Consider the following 17236-nt stretch of genomic DNA (forward strand, 5'->3'; position numbering starts at 1 on the left):
GAACTGGACTGATGATTTGTCAGGGATGGATTCTACATGTAAGCTTAAGAGTTTAGTAGTGTTTTTCTAGATGCAAGGTGCTTGTCTTCTGACTGTCTCTAACACTCTTCTCAAATTCAGTACATCGCTGCAGCAGCTGGGGAAAGCAGAGACTTCAGCCTAGCAGTATTTCAGAGTTGGTGGACAAGCATTGTTAATGGTGTCTTTCTACTCTGAAATTTGCTTCTGCTGCTGTCTGGTAGACTCCAGATGTGTTCACCTTACTGTGTAATGCAAGGTCATTTTCTCTATAATCTTTTGCCTGGGATGTGTGTGAAGGTTTTGTCTTTTTATGACTAAATTGCTGTTGATTTCCTGAGTTAGATTACAGCTCCATTGATTCGTTTCACTGGGAAGTAAGTTCACAAAAGTGCTAGATAGAGTCAGGAAAGCATCTAGGGCAGTTAGCAGATATGCAGTTAAAAAATCTTTTCTGAAACAGTGAGATCGTGCCAACTTTCTCTAGGGAATATTGCTTCTGCTCTTGAGTCTGGAAGGGGAAAGGAGATAGCCAGAATTCAACTGAATAGCGTGTAGAGGAAGTTGAAATTGAAGACGCATAAGCAGTAGGAAACCAACCTTGGACTTGGTGTCATGTTTTGCAGCGTTAACAGCAAAGCCAACAAAACGAGTCCTCCTAGTTATCAAACAAAGAGCAAGCCAACTGAGTGCATATGCCAGTTAACTCTGGCTGTGCTGGTGTTTAAATATTCCATGGTCCCGTGCCTGGCTTGATAAAATGTCTGTTACATGGATTTGCTTTCAGTTACTTTTTTTGAGATTACATTCAGCTGTTTGATTAGTGACGGTGCAATGCTTGTCTCTGAAATTACACTGTAGCTCTGTCCTCTCACTAGTATAGTTAAAGAAAACTTGTGTGGTGACCTAAATGTTGCAGCCTAACAGTAAAGGATAGAAGGTGGTGTCAGAAGTTGAATGGTGCCTTCCGTAAGTGCACACATTTTTATGAAGACAATCTAGGTCCTTACATAGCCTTTGGGTTAGCGCATGTAAATATTAAAAGGAAAGTAATTAACTTTTCTTGAAGAACAGAAGGTGAGTTAACATTATAGATACTAAATACAAGATGTGGGATATGCACATGTAGATTTTAATATTAACAATGAAACGTGGAGCATTTGGATAGGCTACAGACCCACCTGTACCACAGCCTGGCAAGACTTAAATGTGTAACTGAGTTTCTCCAAATAATTTCTGTTCTTTGAGGAAGTCATTACTTGTGTCTCAGGGGTGCTGGTGCTGTGACTGCATAGCTAGTGACTGGTGTAGCTGTAAAAGTGCCTTTTACACAGAAAACAGCCAGCTGAGGAGCAGAGTTCATCAGTGTGTGCAATACAGTGCGTTTGTGATAACCCCAGTAAATCTAAAGGAAGTTCAGCCCTACAGTTATGACAGGCTCTTTAGAACTGTTTTCTAACCTGCATGTCAGACAAAATACCACTTGAATGACTTTAAAATAAGCTGTTTGCAGAATTTTGTTTGCACAGCTTCCCTGTCTAGAATGCCTTTTAAAAAAGGTGCAAAACCGAAGGGGAAGTAGAAAAACAAACTGCCCTTTACATGCCTGTCTTTTAGCTGCGTGGGTCATTGTGAGTGAAAATGAACTAACTTTTTTATCCTCGCCCAAATTTGAGAAACTTTTTCAATGTAAAATTCCCTGAGGCTTCCCCCAGGGCTTCATAAGATAGTGACACGTAGGGAGCGAGGAGGGGGAGAAACAGAGGAAAAAGGAAATGGTATAAATCTGGCTTTTCTTAACTGCTTAGATCAGCATTTCCGATAGAAGAGACAAACTATGAAAGTAAGTCAGTAGACAAAAAACCACATTTATTTTTAATGGATCTTTCTGAAATTGAGGTAACTTCTGTCTAAAGATGGTGTGAGTTTCTTCATGTGAACACAGAAATCCCTTGCAGTGCAAGGTCTCTTCATTCCCCTTACTCAGCACCTCCACAACGTATTAATTTGTATACATTGATTTAAATTAATATAAAATCAGATCTGTTGAGAATGAACCCTTCTCTTCTTTGCTTTCCTAATTTTCGTTCTTCTAAAAAAAATCAGGTGTGTTAATGAGCTTTAGATGCTGGTGGCAATCACCCATGTTTATATGCAGCTCTGTTTGCAATATAGGGAAGCCTCTTTCAACACTTTGGATTGTGTGGTTGTAGTAAATATGTACATTCTTATTTTTTAACAGTCCCCCTCTTCAGTTACTGGCTTTGCTGTACTAAGGTATATGGATCCATTTCAGAGCTGTGGCTGTGTTCAGTTCTGTAACTTTACCTGCTCTTTTCCATGTGTGTGGCTGACAGGAAGCAGGTTTCCGCTGTCCCCGTTATATCTGGTGTCTGCTCTGTTCATCAATACTTAATGGCTGCGTATGTCAGGGAATTCAGAGAGGGATGTTTGTGACCTGCTTGTAATTTGTACACAGGAAGCATGGCCATGAAAACCAGATTAATGCCCGTGTACGAGACCTGCAGCTAATACTGTGTGTAACAAAAATAATATTTTTCTCTTATTTTGGATATCTTCTTGGAAGGCTTCCTTTGTGTTTCTTCCTGGGTTTTAACTGGGCCATCTTTGATGGCTCTTGGATATTGCTTTCCAAAAGAGAATTAAATAACAATCTTGCATAGGTTTGGAATTACAGTTTATTAGCTTCCTCTCTATCCATTTCTTGCATTCTCATTTTCCAGGAAATAAAGCTACCAAACCCTCTGATGGCCGTGGCCGCAGCCAGCGAGTGCCTGCTGTCGTAAGGCACGCTGGAAAGCCTGGCGACTGCGTGCGGGGCCGACTGCTCTCCGTAACACCAGCCGCAGCGCCTGCGTGGGCCGGGGCGGGCAGGAGAGGGGCTCCGAGCTCAGGCTGAGCCCTGGGTCAGTTTGGCCTCCTGCTCTGGCTGGGAGGGAGGTCGCTCTGGCTCCTGCTGTCCCTCCTTTGCTCCCAGCGCTGCGTCCTGCCTCTGCTGCTGCCGCCTTGCACGGTCACTGCCGGCTGAGCCAGCTGCACAGAACTTTCCATTTTGATGGCTGTTGACTTTGCCCTTTGGTTCAATAGGCTTCTGGAGGGGAGGGACGGGTGGTGGAACTAGCACCAGCGGCACAGCCACAGGTCGTGGGACGGGACAGCTCCTTTCTAGCGGCGGCACAGGGGGGTTGTGGCCACCACGCCTGGCCCCCCCGAGCAGTAAGCTCGCGTTCCCAGCCATTGCTGGCAGACACGGAGTCCAGCCTTGCATTCCCCACTCTGCTGGTTCAGCACACGGCCTGTTTTACCAGGTGGTGAGACAGATCACAGAACTGACTTGGAATGGTGGGGCAAGGGGTTGCTTTCATCTTGATCAGCGTCTTAATGAGCACAGACAGCTAGGCCAACAAGAAGGGGCTCTGTGGGCACAGGAGCGAACATGTGAAGCAGTGGTTGCTTAAGCCAGCGTTACTGGTGGTGAAGAATTGCCAGCTGAATAAGAGCCTGGTTTTGGGATCACTTCACGTTATCAGGGTGGCCCAAGCTTTGACCTGTGCTGGTTAGCCCTGCTGAGTGTCCATGGAAGGCTGTTGTCAGCTCTTTCTGTGCTCACCTTCTATATAGAAGAGCAGATGTTTGGTCACAGAGTATGAACTGTATTTTTGCCTGCTCCAGACCACAAGTCACACTGGTAGCAGCTGAAAGACGCCCTTACATGCTGGGATGGGCTGGTTGTGTTTTGTAGGTGGTGCTAGCATGTATGCACAGTAAGACTACTTTTCTCCCTTGTCAGCAGGTTCCAAATCATACATGCTAGCCACCTGCATCTCGCCCAGTGAATCTACGTCTGGAGAAAGGGCCCAGGATGTGTCATCCCTAATGGGCTGCTGCTGTGGATGTTTTCTAGCGTGTTTTGACATGTGTAGGAATGGGTATATCCAGTGTATGACAAGATACGAGGGTGTCTGCTTCTGTCATGTACCCTGATGTTTAGAACTTCAGACGCTGGGATTTTAGAAAATTGCAAGGCTCTGTAAAGTAAAAGCATGCAATTAATTTTGGTGCGTTAGGAACTGGGGCAGAACAATGACAAAGCTTTAGATACTGTTTACATTTTACTTAAGTGAATTAAAAGAACTGCTAGAACTGCCAGGAGGGCACATACTATGATCCTGTGGCAATGAGAGGCATACTTCTTAACGGTTCTAAAATTATTGCTTCTTTCCTATAGTGTGCAGAATAATGCTCTGCATACTATAGGAAACAATTGTATATAACAATATGTAACAGTTGGTCACTATGAATGTAGAAGAGTCAGAATAAAAACGTCAGAATAAAATGGCTTAGTCTATAAGCAGTTTATTTCATTGTTTGATGCAGGTTATTTACAATAAAAAAGGAAATAAATGATGCAAGCGCAGAAAATGTAGTTTTCTGTTATTTTTCTGTTGTTTTCTGTTTTCTGTTGTTGTTGAGTTTGAAGAGCTCTCCTTTAAACTGCCACGTCAACCTCGGTGCCCCCACTTTTGAGTGGATCCGTTTTTCTGTATCAAAAGGACATCAACAGTCTTGTGGCAAAGTCCAGGTTTTACACATGGGTGCGTTCACGTGCTGAGTAACTGTGCTAGCACCTTGAAAGTCTTCAGGATGAAATTTGGAGACATTTTGCACAGGAAAGTAAGAAGAGGTTGCTAGAGATCTAAGTCCAAAGATACCTATCCAGTCTCATTTAGTCTTAATTTTTTTCTGTGCCAAATTTCATTTTACCCATGCTTCAGAATAGATAAAGGAGTAGCTAGAGAACAGCTTGAGCGTCAGATCTACTAGAATATTCCTGTACTTCCTTAGTTATAAAAGGTAAGGTCAAAAGACTCAAAGAAGGAAAAACTTGTTTCTGGTTCCAACTGAGTGTAAAGGCAAGCATTGATACGAGCTATTCTAATTTCAACTGTTTCAGGATTTGAATGTTCTGATAATTATGCAAAGATCCTATACGTTGTTGCTGCAGAAGATGTCTAGAGTTTCCTTTTTCAGAGAAATATTTCTCATGGGTGGTTACAAGATATGAGTATCTCTTTATAGATGTAGTAACTTAATTTTAATTTTCTTTTCAGAACCTTGTGTTCAGCAGCCACTGTAAAGCAGTTACTGGCTATTCGGATCATGTCATACATCGAAGGAGATCAGCTACCTCATGTGTACGATGCTGCCAGGTGACTGAGCTGCCGTCCTTCCTGTGCATAGCCAGTCCACGGGTAAGTCCAAGTTAAGTTGTAAATTATGTATTTTCTATTGTGTTTTAAATCTTGTTGGAATTGTGTCTTAGGAACAGGATGATCTATGACTTTCTTTTGGTTGGGCAAAGCTGCTGTGAGGATGTCCTTTTGCTACTGTATTCAGTAGTGGGTTTTTTCATAGAGGAAGTGTCTGTAATGTGTACTGAAGGGAAAAGGAAAGTTGTAAGATGCACCCAACAGGAGTTATTCTGAGATACAGATTTCACTTTCTCTCCTAATACCAAAAGCAGTAAAATTATAGAAGAGATTATGGAGATTATTCCCCAGTAATCTAAGGGGGAGATGTAGGTATGATTTGGACGGCATGGGATGATTGTTTGGTCAACTGTGATGGCGGAGGGGGGCTGAGGAGCAATGCTTTTTTGAAAACAATGTTCATTGTTTCTCCTTGTGCCAGTTTGTGCTCCAAAAAGGAAATGCCAAGTTGCGATATACGAGCATTACTTGAGTTGTCATTTTGCAAATCTTTTGGGTATTCAGTGGTACTGCTTGGGGTTGTCCATCATCTATTAATTGAATTCTGAAATTACTCGAGCTGAAGTTTCCAGGGCTGACAGAAGAGACCTTCATACATCTCAGGCTGTTGTACTCCATGTTGTTGGACCTTGACAAAGCTAGACAAAATGTACTTTTATGACTACGCCATCCAGGCGTTAAGTTCTTTAGTCACCATTGATGTTTTTGCTGTGGGCTTGATCAAATAGGGCCACACATGCTGGAAAAGGGTGGCTGGCGAGTAGGACTCTGTGCTTGTTACCTACACACTGCTGCTCAAGCTGATCCAGCTGAACATCTCGGTTGCGTATCACCTTCCAGTCACCGCACACTGCCTGGTTCAAAACCAAGCAGTTATTCTGAGAGTAAATTGTGAAAACCGCTTCTCCTTCAGATTCCTTTGACTGGTTGCTCTTTGTACCTAAATTTGCGTTACAGATGAAGAACATGTTGGAATACTTGCCCTACATCAGGAAGGGAGGAGAGGGGCTTAGGAGGCTACATATGAAGGGAAGGGGAAGGCTAGGAGAGATCATAGCTGACATTTATTCTTGTGAATAAAAGTTGCTTGTTTTGGCTTGGCTGGTGTATAAAAATGATTAAGTGGAGGCACGGCTTTTTGTTTCTAGGAATACAAAGACTCAATTTTACGCTTGCTAGAAACTTTTGGCAGGAGTGTAGAAGACCTGAAACAGCAGAAAGAGCACATATGTTCTCAGAAACGATAGCCTTCTGTTGTTGTTTGACCTGTGGTGAATTTTGGGAAGTTAATGGAGCGAATGATAGAAATAAGAGCGTATGTTTATGTAGCAGCTATGGGGTGCTGGTGGGGGGGGGTCAGTGTCGTAGCTTGCTTTCTGTGCAGGCCGTTTTCCTGAGTACAGTTAGGTCTCAATCACAAAAAAAGTAGTTTGGAGGATGGATCTAGTATTGTCATTAAGAAGCCAATTAGTTCAGTTTCAAGTAATATTGTTAGGTTTAGTTTCAGTAGATCCCAGTGTTGTCAGAGGTGGTGTGGTGAGAAGTGGGTTTGGGCATGTCATGATGTTGAATTTGCATGGAGAGAAATGCAGGAGGCATTTTACAATTGCCCTAACTAAATGAAGTTACTGCATTTTTAAGGTGGCGATGCATTCATATATCCCTATAACTATATTTTTGATGTGTCTCTGAACTATGACAGTTACATTCAATCGGTTTAACAATAATGTGTTACGTATTAAGGACTGACACTAAGCATTGACAATAATATGTTCAGTACTAAGGACTGCCCTACTTTTTGTTCCGAATAAACCAGAAAAACAAACCCGAGGGAAAAAAAACTTTAAAAAGTGCACCAATGCAAAAAGGAGAGAGGACCGTGAACAAGATTGGATGGAAGATTTTTTTTGGTGTCTTTCAGAAATGTGTTGTGTTTTCTTGTAAGGCCGTAGAAAAGACCCAGGGTTCTACCCTGCAAGTGTGTGTCTGCATTTAAAAAAGTGTGGAGCTGACAGTAAGGATAGTCTTGTCCTCAGATGTCAGTGTTACACAGGCTACACGGGAAGGTTAGTTCTTGTTAATGCAGAAGTTGCACTGAGGCACACAGAGTTCATCAAGATTGTCTCCTACTAGCTCTTCCTTTAGGTGAGGTATTACTGAAATACTTCTACAGTTTTATGGTGTGACTTTGTTTCTCTTTTAAAAAATCGTAGTGTATAAATCTGCATATTGATTTCAGCAGATGAGTCCTGTTTCTATGTCAGTAATTGGTCTGCTCTGTTTTGTGTGTCGTGGTTGCCTGTCCCAGAGATGTCCTGGAAATGAAATACAAGTTATCTGTGCTTGGAAGAGTTACTAGTTCCAGTCTCTCCATTGCAGAAATACGAACTGAAATGCAATGGTTAATAGCGTCCCTTAAGCAGCCTAAGCCTGTACCGTGTCCTTTGTGATGCACATCAGTGTTCAGGGGACAGGCTTGCTTGCATTTTGAGAGGAGAGGTTTTGCACTCACACACAAGTTAGTCTTGTGCGTTGACTGCAGGTGGCAGTACAAGATAACATCAGTTCCCACAGCATCTTCTACCTAGTGGAAGTGTGCACAAAGCCTTAACACAGTCCCTTTCATTTTGCAAGGTTTTTGTGTGGCTGTGTGTATAGGCCTGTAAGCTGGTCTGACTTAAAAATAGCTCTTGGCATCTTGCAAAACAATGGCTTTGCTATTATTGCTAAGGTTTTATATGCTTTTCTGGTTTTATTTCAAGATGTACTGTAATTGTGCTCATGGATCCCTTTAAACAGTTATTGGGCCCTTGCAAAGAGAAGGCGCTGTGAGATGAATTTGTTTCTATAAGAAAAGCTCTTGTAAAACAGGACTGGACCACAGGCTGCTACCCAGAAGGTCTTGCTTTATACCTTTTACTTTGAGTCAGAGGTGCAGCCAGCATCTAAGGTACCAGGCAGTCTCCCCTGAGGTATGGGTTGCTCCCTTCACCTTAGAATTCTAGAGTACAATATTTAAAACTGGTGGTATTTAAACGATTTTATTGCTGATCATTTAGTTACGCCATTAAAATATTTCCATGTTAGTATGCAGCAGCTAATTGTGTCATGTTAGAGTAAGCTGGAACAAAAAGTTAAACCCCCTTGAAATACATAAAAGCTTTTCATCTGCAACACAAAGATAGTTCTTTTACTGTATTTAATGTTTCAGTGGTCGCATTATCACACTAATTCCCACTCCTACTGAATCCTGCAGGAACTCCACTGCTTACTGTTCCCCACCAAAACCTACAGACTCCGTACTGTTTCTTCCTACACAGCTCTGCTTCCTTTTTTAAAATGTGAAAACTTTCACAAGTTTGATTTCCTCTGTGTCCATTTTGATTTGTTACATTGCTTTCCGTAGTCCTGTAGGTAACGTCATTTTTTACACCATTAGGATACATGACAATATTTTAAACTTACATTAATTTACATGGTTGACACTTTTCTTAATTGTACTTCTGAAATAAAAGCAGTGATGACTTCTAAAGTAATGATACATTTGCTTCTTGAAGAATAAATCTACAAAGCATTGCCAGCACAACTTTTCTCTGTTATGAGGTTAATTTTCTAATATTACATGTTAGTTTCATTTTTATGTGAATTTACAACACCTTAAGTCTGTAGATAGTATGTGAAAGTTTCTATTAGCTTTCTTTTGTAAACACTGGCCCCGGAATGTTATCCCAAAATAGACTTCTAATCAGAAAAGGTGGAAAGAGGTTGGTGATCTGCGTTTTATTGGAAAGATTGTTTTGCCAAACAGTGAATACTTGTGTGTTAATTTTTGTGTGAAAGTGCCGTAGTTGTATTTGCTTTGGATCGTACTTTAATTCTGGGTGAAGTGTCTGAAGAAGGAGCCAGCAGAGCGGGCTGTCCTGGTGTGTGCCATGGCTTGGGTCCGCTCTGGGGTTTTATTCCTGCCCCTTACCCTGGTGAGGGAGGTAAGGGAAAGCTATAGGCTGTACAAGGGGCAGCCCTGTGGCTGGGACAGGCTCTTTACTGGAGGACCTCGTGGCCATCGGCGTGCAGCTGTTTGGCTGATGTGGACCTTCCACTCTGGGCTCAGGTCTGGGTGGCTGGGGCAGAGCGGGGGGAGGCCGTGGTGGAGCCCTGCCAGGGTGGCTCGCACGACGTGCAGTCGGGGTTCCGTGTTGGCAGCGCGGGGCTGTCCAGCTGGGCTCTGTGTGCTGAAGCAGGTCATAGGGTAAGGGAGTCATAGGATGGTCAGAAGAAAAAGATCATCCTGTGCCTCACTTTTGCTACTTCTGTGGCCCACTTCTGTTCAAATCTGCTGTCAAGCCCAAGAAATGTGCTGTTCCAAAACAGCTGTTTTCATGTTCGCATTTTTTCCCTTTCTAGTTTGTGTATCTTCCTAGTTTTAAATTGTCATGTGAATTTTTCTATTAAGGATGATACATAAATCTCATATCTGCTATGTAAATACTTGAATGTGAAGAGCCAATAAACAGAAAAAAACCAGGCAAAATGAGAGATTCAGCAAGGATATTATTCTTTTACTCCTCTCAGCTTTGATGTCAGTTGTATAGCAGTTGGCACACGAGGCATTGTTTATCAAAAGACAGGTAGCCCTTGCCTGGTCGTTCACAGGACTCTGTCGTGTGGGGAGGAGGTGTTGCATCTTGGCTTATGTTAAGCCCAGCCGGAGATGGTTTTCCATTTGTATGTGTCAGTAAGGATTTGCCTTTCTAAATTTTATCCTGTGGGAAGGTACCTGAACTGGAGATTTGGGGATGAGAGGGAATCTGAACAAGAATATTCATTATTATTTTACTTGTAGGTAACAGCTGTGCCGCTGGAGTTCTACTGCAATGACCGAAGCGCAGAATACGAGCGCAGGGCACTGAAGGAAGGAGGGAGTCTGGAAGCAAAGCAGTGTGTGCTCCATGGAGCCCCTGAGCTAGCAGCGGACTGGCTGAAGCAATGCTCCCGGTTCTTCCCAGAGTATCCAGGAGGGCTGCTGGGGATCAGGCCTCAGAACGGCTGGTCTTTCATCAGGATACCAGGTAAGCTTGGAGGTCGTCACGGAACAGGGATGAGATAAATAAGGACATCTGCTCTTTGGTGGTAATTATGCTCGATTATGGGCTTTTTGAGGGGGTGGCTGTGTGTGTGTTTTTCCTCCTGAGGTAAAGTTAACTCTGGTACCTTAAGATGCACTGTGATTTCACGTCCTTTGTGTGGAGTAAAGCTGTCGATGGGTACTGAAATTTTAATACAGACTTTTCTATTGCTTACAAACTCCTCTTAGCATGTCAGCCCTTCAAATGACTAAAGAGATTAGTTTGCTAAAGCACAGTCTCCTCTCACAACCAAATACTATTTTGAGGTTGGAGGTAGAAGATTGCAGGAAAAGTAACTCATACCTTGCCTCCTAGTGTGTTGGAAGGCCTTCGTATTGACCTAAGAGATTTTTTTGTTGGTCTTTGTAGTGAAAAGATAAAAATTACTTGTAGCAGTCTACCATGAGAAGGGTAGGTTTGGGGACCAAGTTCAGAGGAAATTGGTCTGGAAAGCAAGGCATGAGAGATTACTGTGTTTCAGCTAGAATAAAGGCTTACTCATATTTCCTGGTAAAGTGCGCAAAAAAGATACCAATGTACTTGTAAAATAAATGCACTTCATTTTTTCCTAGAATTAGACTGAGGTAATCCAAGATGTCCTAGAATTTGATTGCCAGTACTGCGGTGACTTTCCTGAGCCGGACATGCTCTGGCTGTCAGAAGATGGTCCTGAGCAGTGAGCAGAGCGGTGCAGAAAGCACTAGAGATCTGAGAGATAGCCAAGAGGAAAAACAGCTTACACTGCCAGATGCTAAGTTATTCCCAGACCCTCTTGGGTCAAGGATGTTTGGCAGGGGAAGTTAGTACAGTAAAAGGAAAATGGCCTTTTGCTTGCTGCAGTCCGGTTTGAGAAGGTACCTCACAAGTACTTGGAGTCATTTGGAGCACTTTATACCTATGTAATGGAGAAACCATTTTTCATGAGCTTGACCTAGATTAATGTTCAATGACAGTTGGTGATTTTACAGTTTCTTCAGGAGTTCATTGAATTATTTATCAATTATTTGGAAACAGAAAATGAATCGCTGTGCAGGAAGGAGGGAAACAGCAAAGGGATAAATTAAGGTAGAAGGCATGGACAGAGAAATGAAGAGAAGTAGCCATTGTAGGTGGAATAGCGGGAGGGCTGCATTCTCTTGAAGAGGCTTTCGTTTTAAGCTGATGACTTTGTCATTGGCAAAAATGTGTAGTGGAATAAAGATGGGATACAAGAAGCTTACAGAAGTGAATGAACACATGCAAGGTTAGGCAAATTGTCAGAGCACAACGACAAATTTGGTTGAGAATCTGGTTGGGATGAGCATGTTATGTAAAGCTGGCTTAATTTAGGAGGTGTTGGAGCTAAAAGGGGATTTTAAAAAAAGTAGGTTTGTACAGCTGTGTTTTTAATTAGGTGGAAAGTAGCATTCAAACCTAAACGTACTCGGAGAGGGCATGAACCATGTCAGGGCAGCTATGTTCATACGTGCAAGGAGCAGGCACAGTGCATTACAGAAAGGGCCTGATGTGCTGAAGGAGCCATCTACAAGGCTGAAGCCTAGCAAGCGTCAGGTGGAGGGCTAGGTGTGATGATCTGCAGTAAGTAGGTGACAAGAAGAAAAGGAGATACCTCTCTGCTAACCCTGCTCTAGCCTCTCCCAGGCTTGATGTTCCCAGTGCTCTGGCAGCAGGCTCAGCTGCGATCACTGTGGGAATCTCTTGAGGCTTTTCCTGTTCTTTGAAAGAAAAATGGTCCTAGATTAAATGGCAGGAAGTGTCTGAGTCCTTTTAGCATCGATAAAAAGCACCGGCCTGACTGGCTGTTTACTGTGAGAGCCAGCTAGCTCCTCACTGACCCCATTGTGCCGTGCAGACTGTCGGGAGGGGAACCAGGGGTGTCAACTGGAACCAGACTTTATCTCTCTTTCCTCTGCTTTTTGCATGTCCAGAGGCACTTTTTGTCATTCTCCAGAGAGCAGTGAGCCCAGCTACAGCCATCGGCCAGAGCTCCCGACAAGGGTTATTTTCAGTCATAATCATTTGTAACTGTTCTTCCCAGGCCATGGGATCCCACTGTATCCCCTTGTGGATAATTTATGTCCCTGTCCCAGTGTGACTGGAGGCAGGGGCTTTTTTCTTCGGACTGAAAGCCATACAATACGATTTGGCTGTTAGCTTGGTTTTGGTCGGGTTCTGTTTTCTTGTTTATTTCATACAGTGCTGAAGGACTAAAAAATTGTGTCCTCTGTCTCCTGCCTGGGTTAATTTTTTTAAAGTTCCTTTGATGCAGTTTAAAAAAAAAATAATAAAAAAATCAATGATATCGTTGTATGTTTTTGCCAGTCATTAAAAATGGAAAATCTGGAATTGCAAATTTAATGCCATTTAAAAATTAAGTAAACAGCCTTTTTTTTCCCCCAAGGTAAAAGGATAGGAGACATAGAAGTGAGAGAAACTAGAAGTGGAAGATACTTTTTTTTTTATTTTCCTTTTACCTTCTTTTGAGTAATTGTAGTGTTTTCTGAAGGTGGCGTAAACAAAGTACATTTTCTGTTACTGCTTTCCAGAATTTGTCCTTTGAAGCACTAGGTGGCAGGCTTTAAGCATGCAAAAATATTTCATCTTGGAAAACATAATGGCATCAAGATAGCACGCTTAAAGATGCCAGGTTAAAGTCAAATGGGTTTCGCTTCCAGAGACAAGAAATCTTTTGTTAGTTCTGTTTTGCTTTCCTAACAGAAAAAGCCAACAATACACCCCCCCCACCCCCGCAACAAACAAAAAAAAACCCAACCCAACTTTCTCGCCAGTGCAGTCTAGTCTGCTCTGATGCTGAGATATTGGACAAATTATGAACTGTTAACAAGATGCTAACTTTTCAGACTGTAAGACCATCTGCAAGTAAGTTCTTTACTTGTAATTTGCATTTTATTGCTATTTTAAAATACTGACTTACACAATGGAGGACTAAGGAGCCAGCAGCAAAGGACACGCATCACTTCCAGTCACCAAAACTTAATTCTACCTATTCATGCCTGTGCGAGAAAAGCAGTAGCATTTTGCTTTTGGGAACTTGCTAATATGTTAATCTGAGCCAGTCAGGACTGGCTTTTGAACAGACCCTGTTTGTTCTCTCGGTTTCCTTCCAGTCAGATGGCTTTTGGTGTAAAAATCATATTATTTTGTCATGTATATCTAGACTTTTCATGTTGCTTCACTCAGTTGAACTCATTCTGAAATAGCAAGCTGACCAACTAGAATAAATGCAGAATGTTATGGCTGTGTGCATTTAAAGGAAAGAATGACATTTTCTAGAAAGGGTAAATATTGCTACTGTGCAGAGTTTTTGACTTAACATAGATGTATTTTAAAACCACATAACCATAAGTAATTTCCATTTTTACTTAATTGCCTGAGTTCAAACCTTGGTGTTCCTTAGAATGCGTGAAACTGTTAACTATTTGTATGCGATGCAGACCAAGTTCTGCTCTGGAGGCGAGTGCGTCACTATACAGTATGTTGCACTTGGAACAAATGCCAGCTGAGCTGCGGTCCTGGTTCTCCTGACAGTGTCTCCTTGGCTTGGCTCTCTGGCTGATGGGTTCCCTAAGGTAGCTGCTAACGACTCAAGTGATTATGTGGCACTTGCTCCTGGCAAAGCTACAAAGTCACCCTGAGGAGGAAGAGGAGACTGGCAAAAAGCAGTGACTAGATAGGCAGACTGGAAAGCATGAGCAGAGCTCTTGTCTTGGATTCTCAGCTAGGGAAGTGCGGGAGCATGGCTCCGACCTTACCTAAGGAGGGAGCGCTGGCAGCATTGGTTTATGGTGCAAACAGGATGGCTAATAATTTTAAGCGATATTGACAACTCACAGTTTTTTGAAATTCAGAAAGGAGGACTGTTGGCTGCATCCTCAGATGTCCTAATGTAGATCCTGCTTATTCCAGCATCAAGTCCATTATTTATATTTAATCTAAAGGCAATATTTTTGAAAGATATCTTGATTGAAATACTAAAGTGATGATGAATCTACCATGTTTCTGGATAAAAGTGTTGCTGACTAGTTTGTTCTAATTATTGGAAGGGTAAGCGGGAAGCATGCCTTGTTTTTACAGTTTTAACAAGTCGCTGGATACTGTGCCTTTTTCTGCTACTGTAGAGATCTCTTCTGATGTTAAAAACCTTTGTCCAAAAAAAGAACCTTGAGCAGTGCCAACTGCTTTTTAAAAAATTGAAGTGGATCAAGTTTCTGAATTCCCTCGCTGCAAGAGCTATTTTTTAACACACGGAAATCTTGGAGATTTTTCCTGAACACTTTGTGGTTTTTACAACCTGTCTGAAAGACATAGTAAACCTGGGTGTGTTATTTCAAAATGATCTTTTGAATTAAGTGTAGAAGAATAACTACATTTCTGCTTTTGTCAGCAAACCACTGGTTGTACGTGCAAGAATCAAATGTAGTAGGCCTCTGGGCAACCCCGCTGCGCTTGTTAGGAGAGCTGTTGTGTGGTCTGCGGTCCTCTGTTCCACTAGTATGAACTTGGGTTTAGCTGTATTAAAATGCATGGTGCTCAGATGAATTAATTGATTTTTGTATATACCTTTTATTTTTTAATCGGGATATTGTGTCAGACAGTTAACTGCTTTACAGAAAGCTGGGCTTGCTTCAGCCCATGCGTGAGTTCATTGTGTGCAACAAGGAGCGTGTGGAAGGGTTACCTGCCAGACGTTAGAAAATGTTACCTGCTAGACATGTCGAAAATATTTGGGTTGTGTACTAGCCTGTGCCATCTGCAGTTGTCAACTTTCCATTTTGGCTGTAAATTCAGACTTCCCAAAGAATAAAGAATCATCAACGGCCTTTCCAACAGATAATTTTTTGGAAGAAAATGTCTCTTCATCCTCTTTCGACAGTAATGTATTGTTTACTGAAGTTTATGTACAGAATGTACAAACAGGAAGATCTCCTTCCTGAAAAATACTTCATGAGCAGTGCTGAAATAGGGGACGTGAAGTATAAAATCTGAAGTGACTGAAAAGATTGCCATCTGGAAATGTTTCTTAAAAAAAAAACAAAACAGGCAATCCAAAAAGCAGAGGGCAGGGAAGAGAAAGAAAATTGAGGCAGTGCCATGAAAGGGCTGTTATTTTACAGCAACCTAGAGCACTGTTCTTCACTTTCCATGGTGGTGAGGGGTTTGATCTTGAAACCAGAAGTGTGGAGGGTCTAAAGTTCAGCAGCAGATGTCCAAAGGACAGCATTTTAACGTCTCAAGTGGAGAAAATTTTCTTCAGCTGTCAAGGTATGTTCTGGTTGTTGATCTGGTCAGAATGAATCCACAGGTGAGGGAGATGGCTGTTTGAGGGTACTCATGAGGAGCTCAGTCTGTGGTGAAATTTTGCAAAGTGGGTATATTCGTCTACTCCGGTCCCAACAAATGACAGTTACTGTTAGCGATGTGATTGTGTCAGCCAGGAGGGATGCTGCAGTTTCTTCCATCGCAACTCATTACTTTAGGGATGATAATGCAGCGAAGTGCTCGGAGAACTTAGACATTAACTTGTTGCATGGAGGTGTTTTGACTTTATTAGTTACCTGCTTTTCTTCCCTTTCTTTTTAGACAAAGAGAGTCTGATCACTGACAGTGGAAAACTTCATGCCCTAGATCTTTTGTTGACGCGGCTGAAATCTCAAGGACACAGAGTTCTCATCTACTCCCAGATGACACGAATGATTGACTTACTGGAGGTAGGAGAGCTGTAGCCTTACAGAAGACAAATTCTGAAGGTGCAGATTTAGCAACAATTTTTTAGAGAAAATATATAATTTGGATGCAGCAAACCTAGCACTAAGTTACTGCGCTGAAGGATACCCAGTAAATGCATTAGTGATGCATCAGTAACGACTCTCATATATGAGAACATAGGAGCTGCCGTACAAAGTTAGGGTTAAGGTCCAGCCTAGCGTTACGCTTCCACCCCTGTACAACAGCAGATGGTATGGGGAAAATGTGCAAGAACAGTGATACTTCACAATTAGTCTTTCGGTGCCCACCAGTTTGCAGCTTAAGGGCTTTCTGAGCCGGATGCGCCTCTGTGTATGCAGTGATTCTAAATGGATTTTATTCTTCCATGAAATTGTTCAATTACATCTTGGGTCTTTGTAAGTTTTTGTCATTTGTCTACCCTATGGCAAGGGTTTGCATGGCTTAATTATCCTCTTTTGCTGGTTTTGAACTGCTTCCTTCAGTTTTCATGTGATGCCCATGTATCCTTTTATTGGAAGGAAGAGGGAGAACAGTAATTAATTTTACATTTGTTTACATTGCTTGTAACTTCAGATTTTTGCTGTTTCCCTCTATCATCTTATTTCTGTGCAGAAGTTTGGTAGACATCAATAGTAAGAGGTTCTCTGGCATATACAATAGGAAAGAAAAAAGAAATTAGGAATTAAGTCATTACTTGTTATTTGAATACAGTCAATATGCCGCAGAAGAAAAAAAAATAAAATCGGTGTTTGATTAGCACCTGTGCCACCAAAGAGCTAGTCTGAAGAGACATTAGTAGGAGAACTTTTGTTTTGGTTTCCTATTGGTAATGCTTACAAGGCTTAGGAAGAAATACGTTTGTTTCTCTGGGCTTCTCTTGACGACAGCAGAGTTTGAGTTTTCGGCTGGATCTGAGTGGTATCTTGTGTCACAATGCTTCTGACCTTGTCTGTGGAGGATTAGTAGTAATTATTTTCATGACTAATTCTGAGTAGGAAGAATAAGACTTGATGTACATTAGAGGCAATCCTGAAAAAGTTTTCTGACTGTGAA

At 42.1% G+C, this 17236-nt stretch overlaps 1 protein-coding gene across 4 annotated transcripts in view; it reads left to right on the forward strand.

Annotated features, from left to right (window-relative positions):
* The window catches only part of INO80 (INO80 complex ATPase subunit), a 67171-nt gene that overhangs the window by 33394 nt on the left and 16541 nt on the right, over nucleotides 1-17236 (forward strand). For all 4 annotated transcript variants that reach the window (XM_056346800.1, XM_056346802.1, XM_056346803.1 and 1 more), the window contains exons 25-27: nucleotides 5151-5291; nucleotides 10153-10378; nucleotides 16037-16164. In XM_056346800.1, coding sequence (XP_056202775.1) covers nucleotides 5151-5291; nucleotides 10153-10378; nucleotides 16037-16164 — 495 coding nt within the window. The remainder of the gene's footprint in view (nucleotides 1-5150; nucleotides 5292-10152; nucleotides 10379-16036; nucleotides 16165-17236) is intronic.

Source organism: Falco biarmicus, chromosome 7, assembly GCF_023638135.1.
Source record: "Falco biarmicus isolate bFalBia1 chromosome 7, bFalBia1.pri, whole genome shotgun sequence".
In the NCBI taxonomy this organism is placed as follows: domain Eukaryota; kingdom Metazoa; phylum Chordata; class Aves; order Falconiformes; family Falconidae; genus Falco; species Falco biarmicus.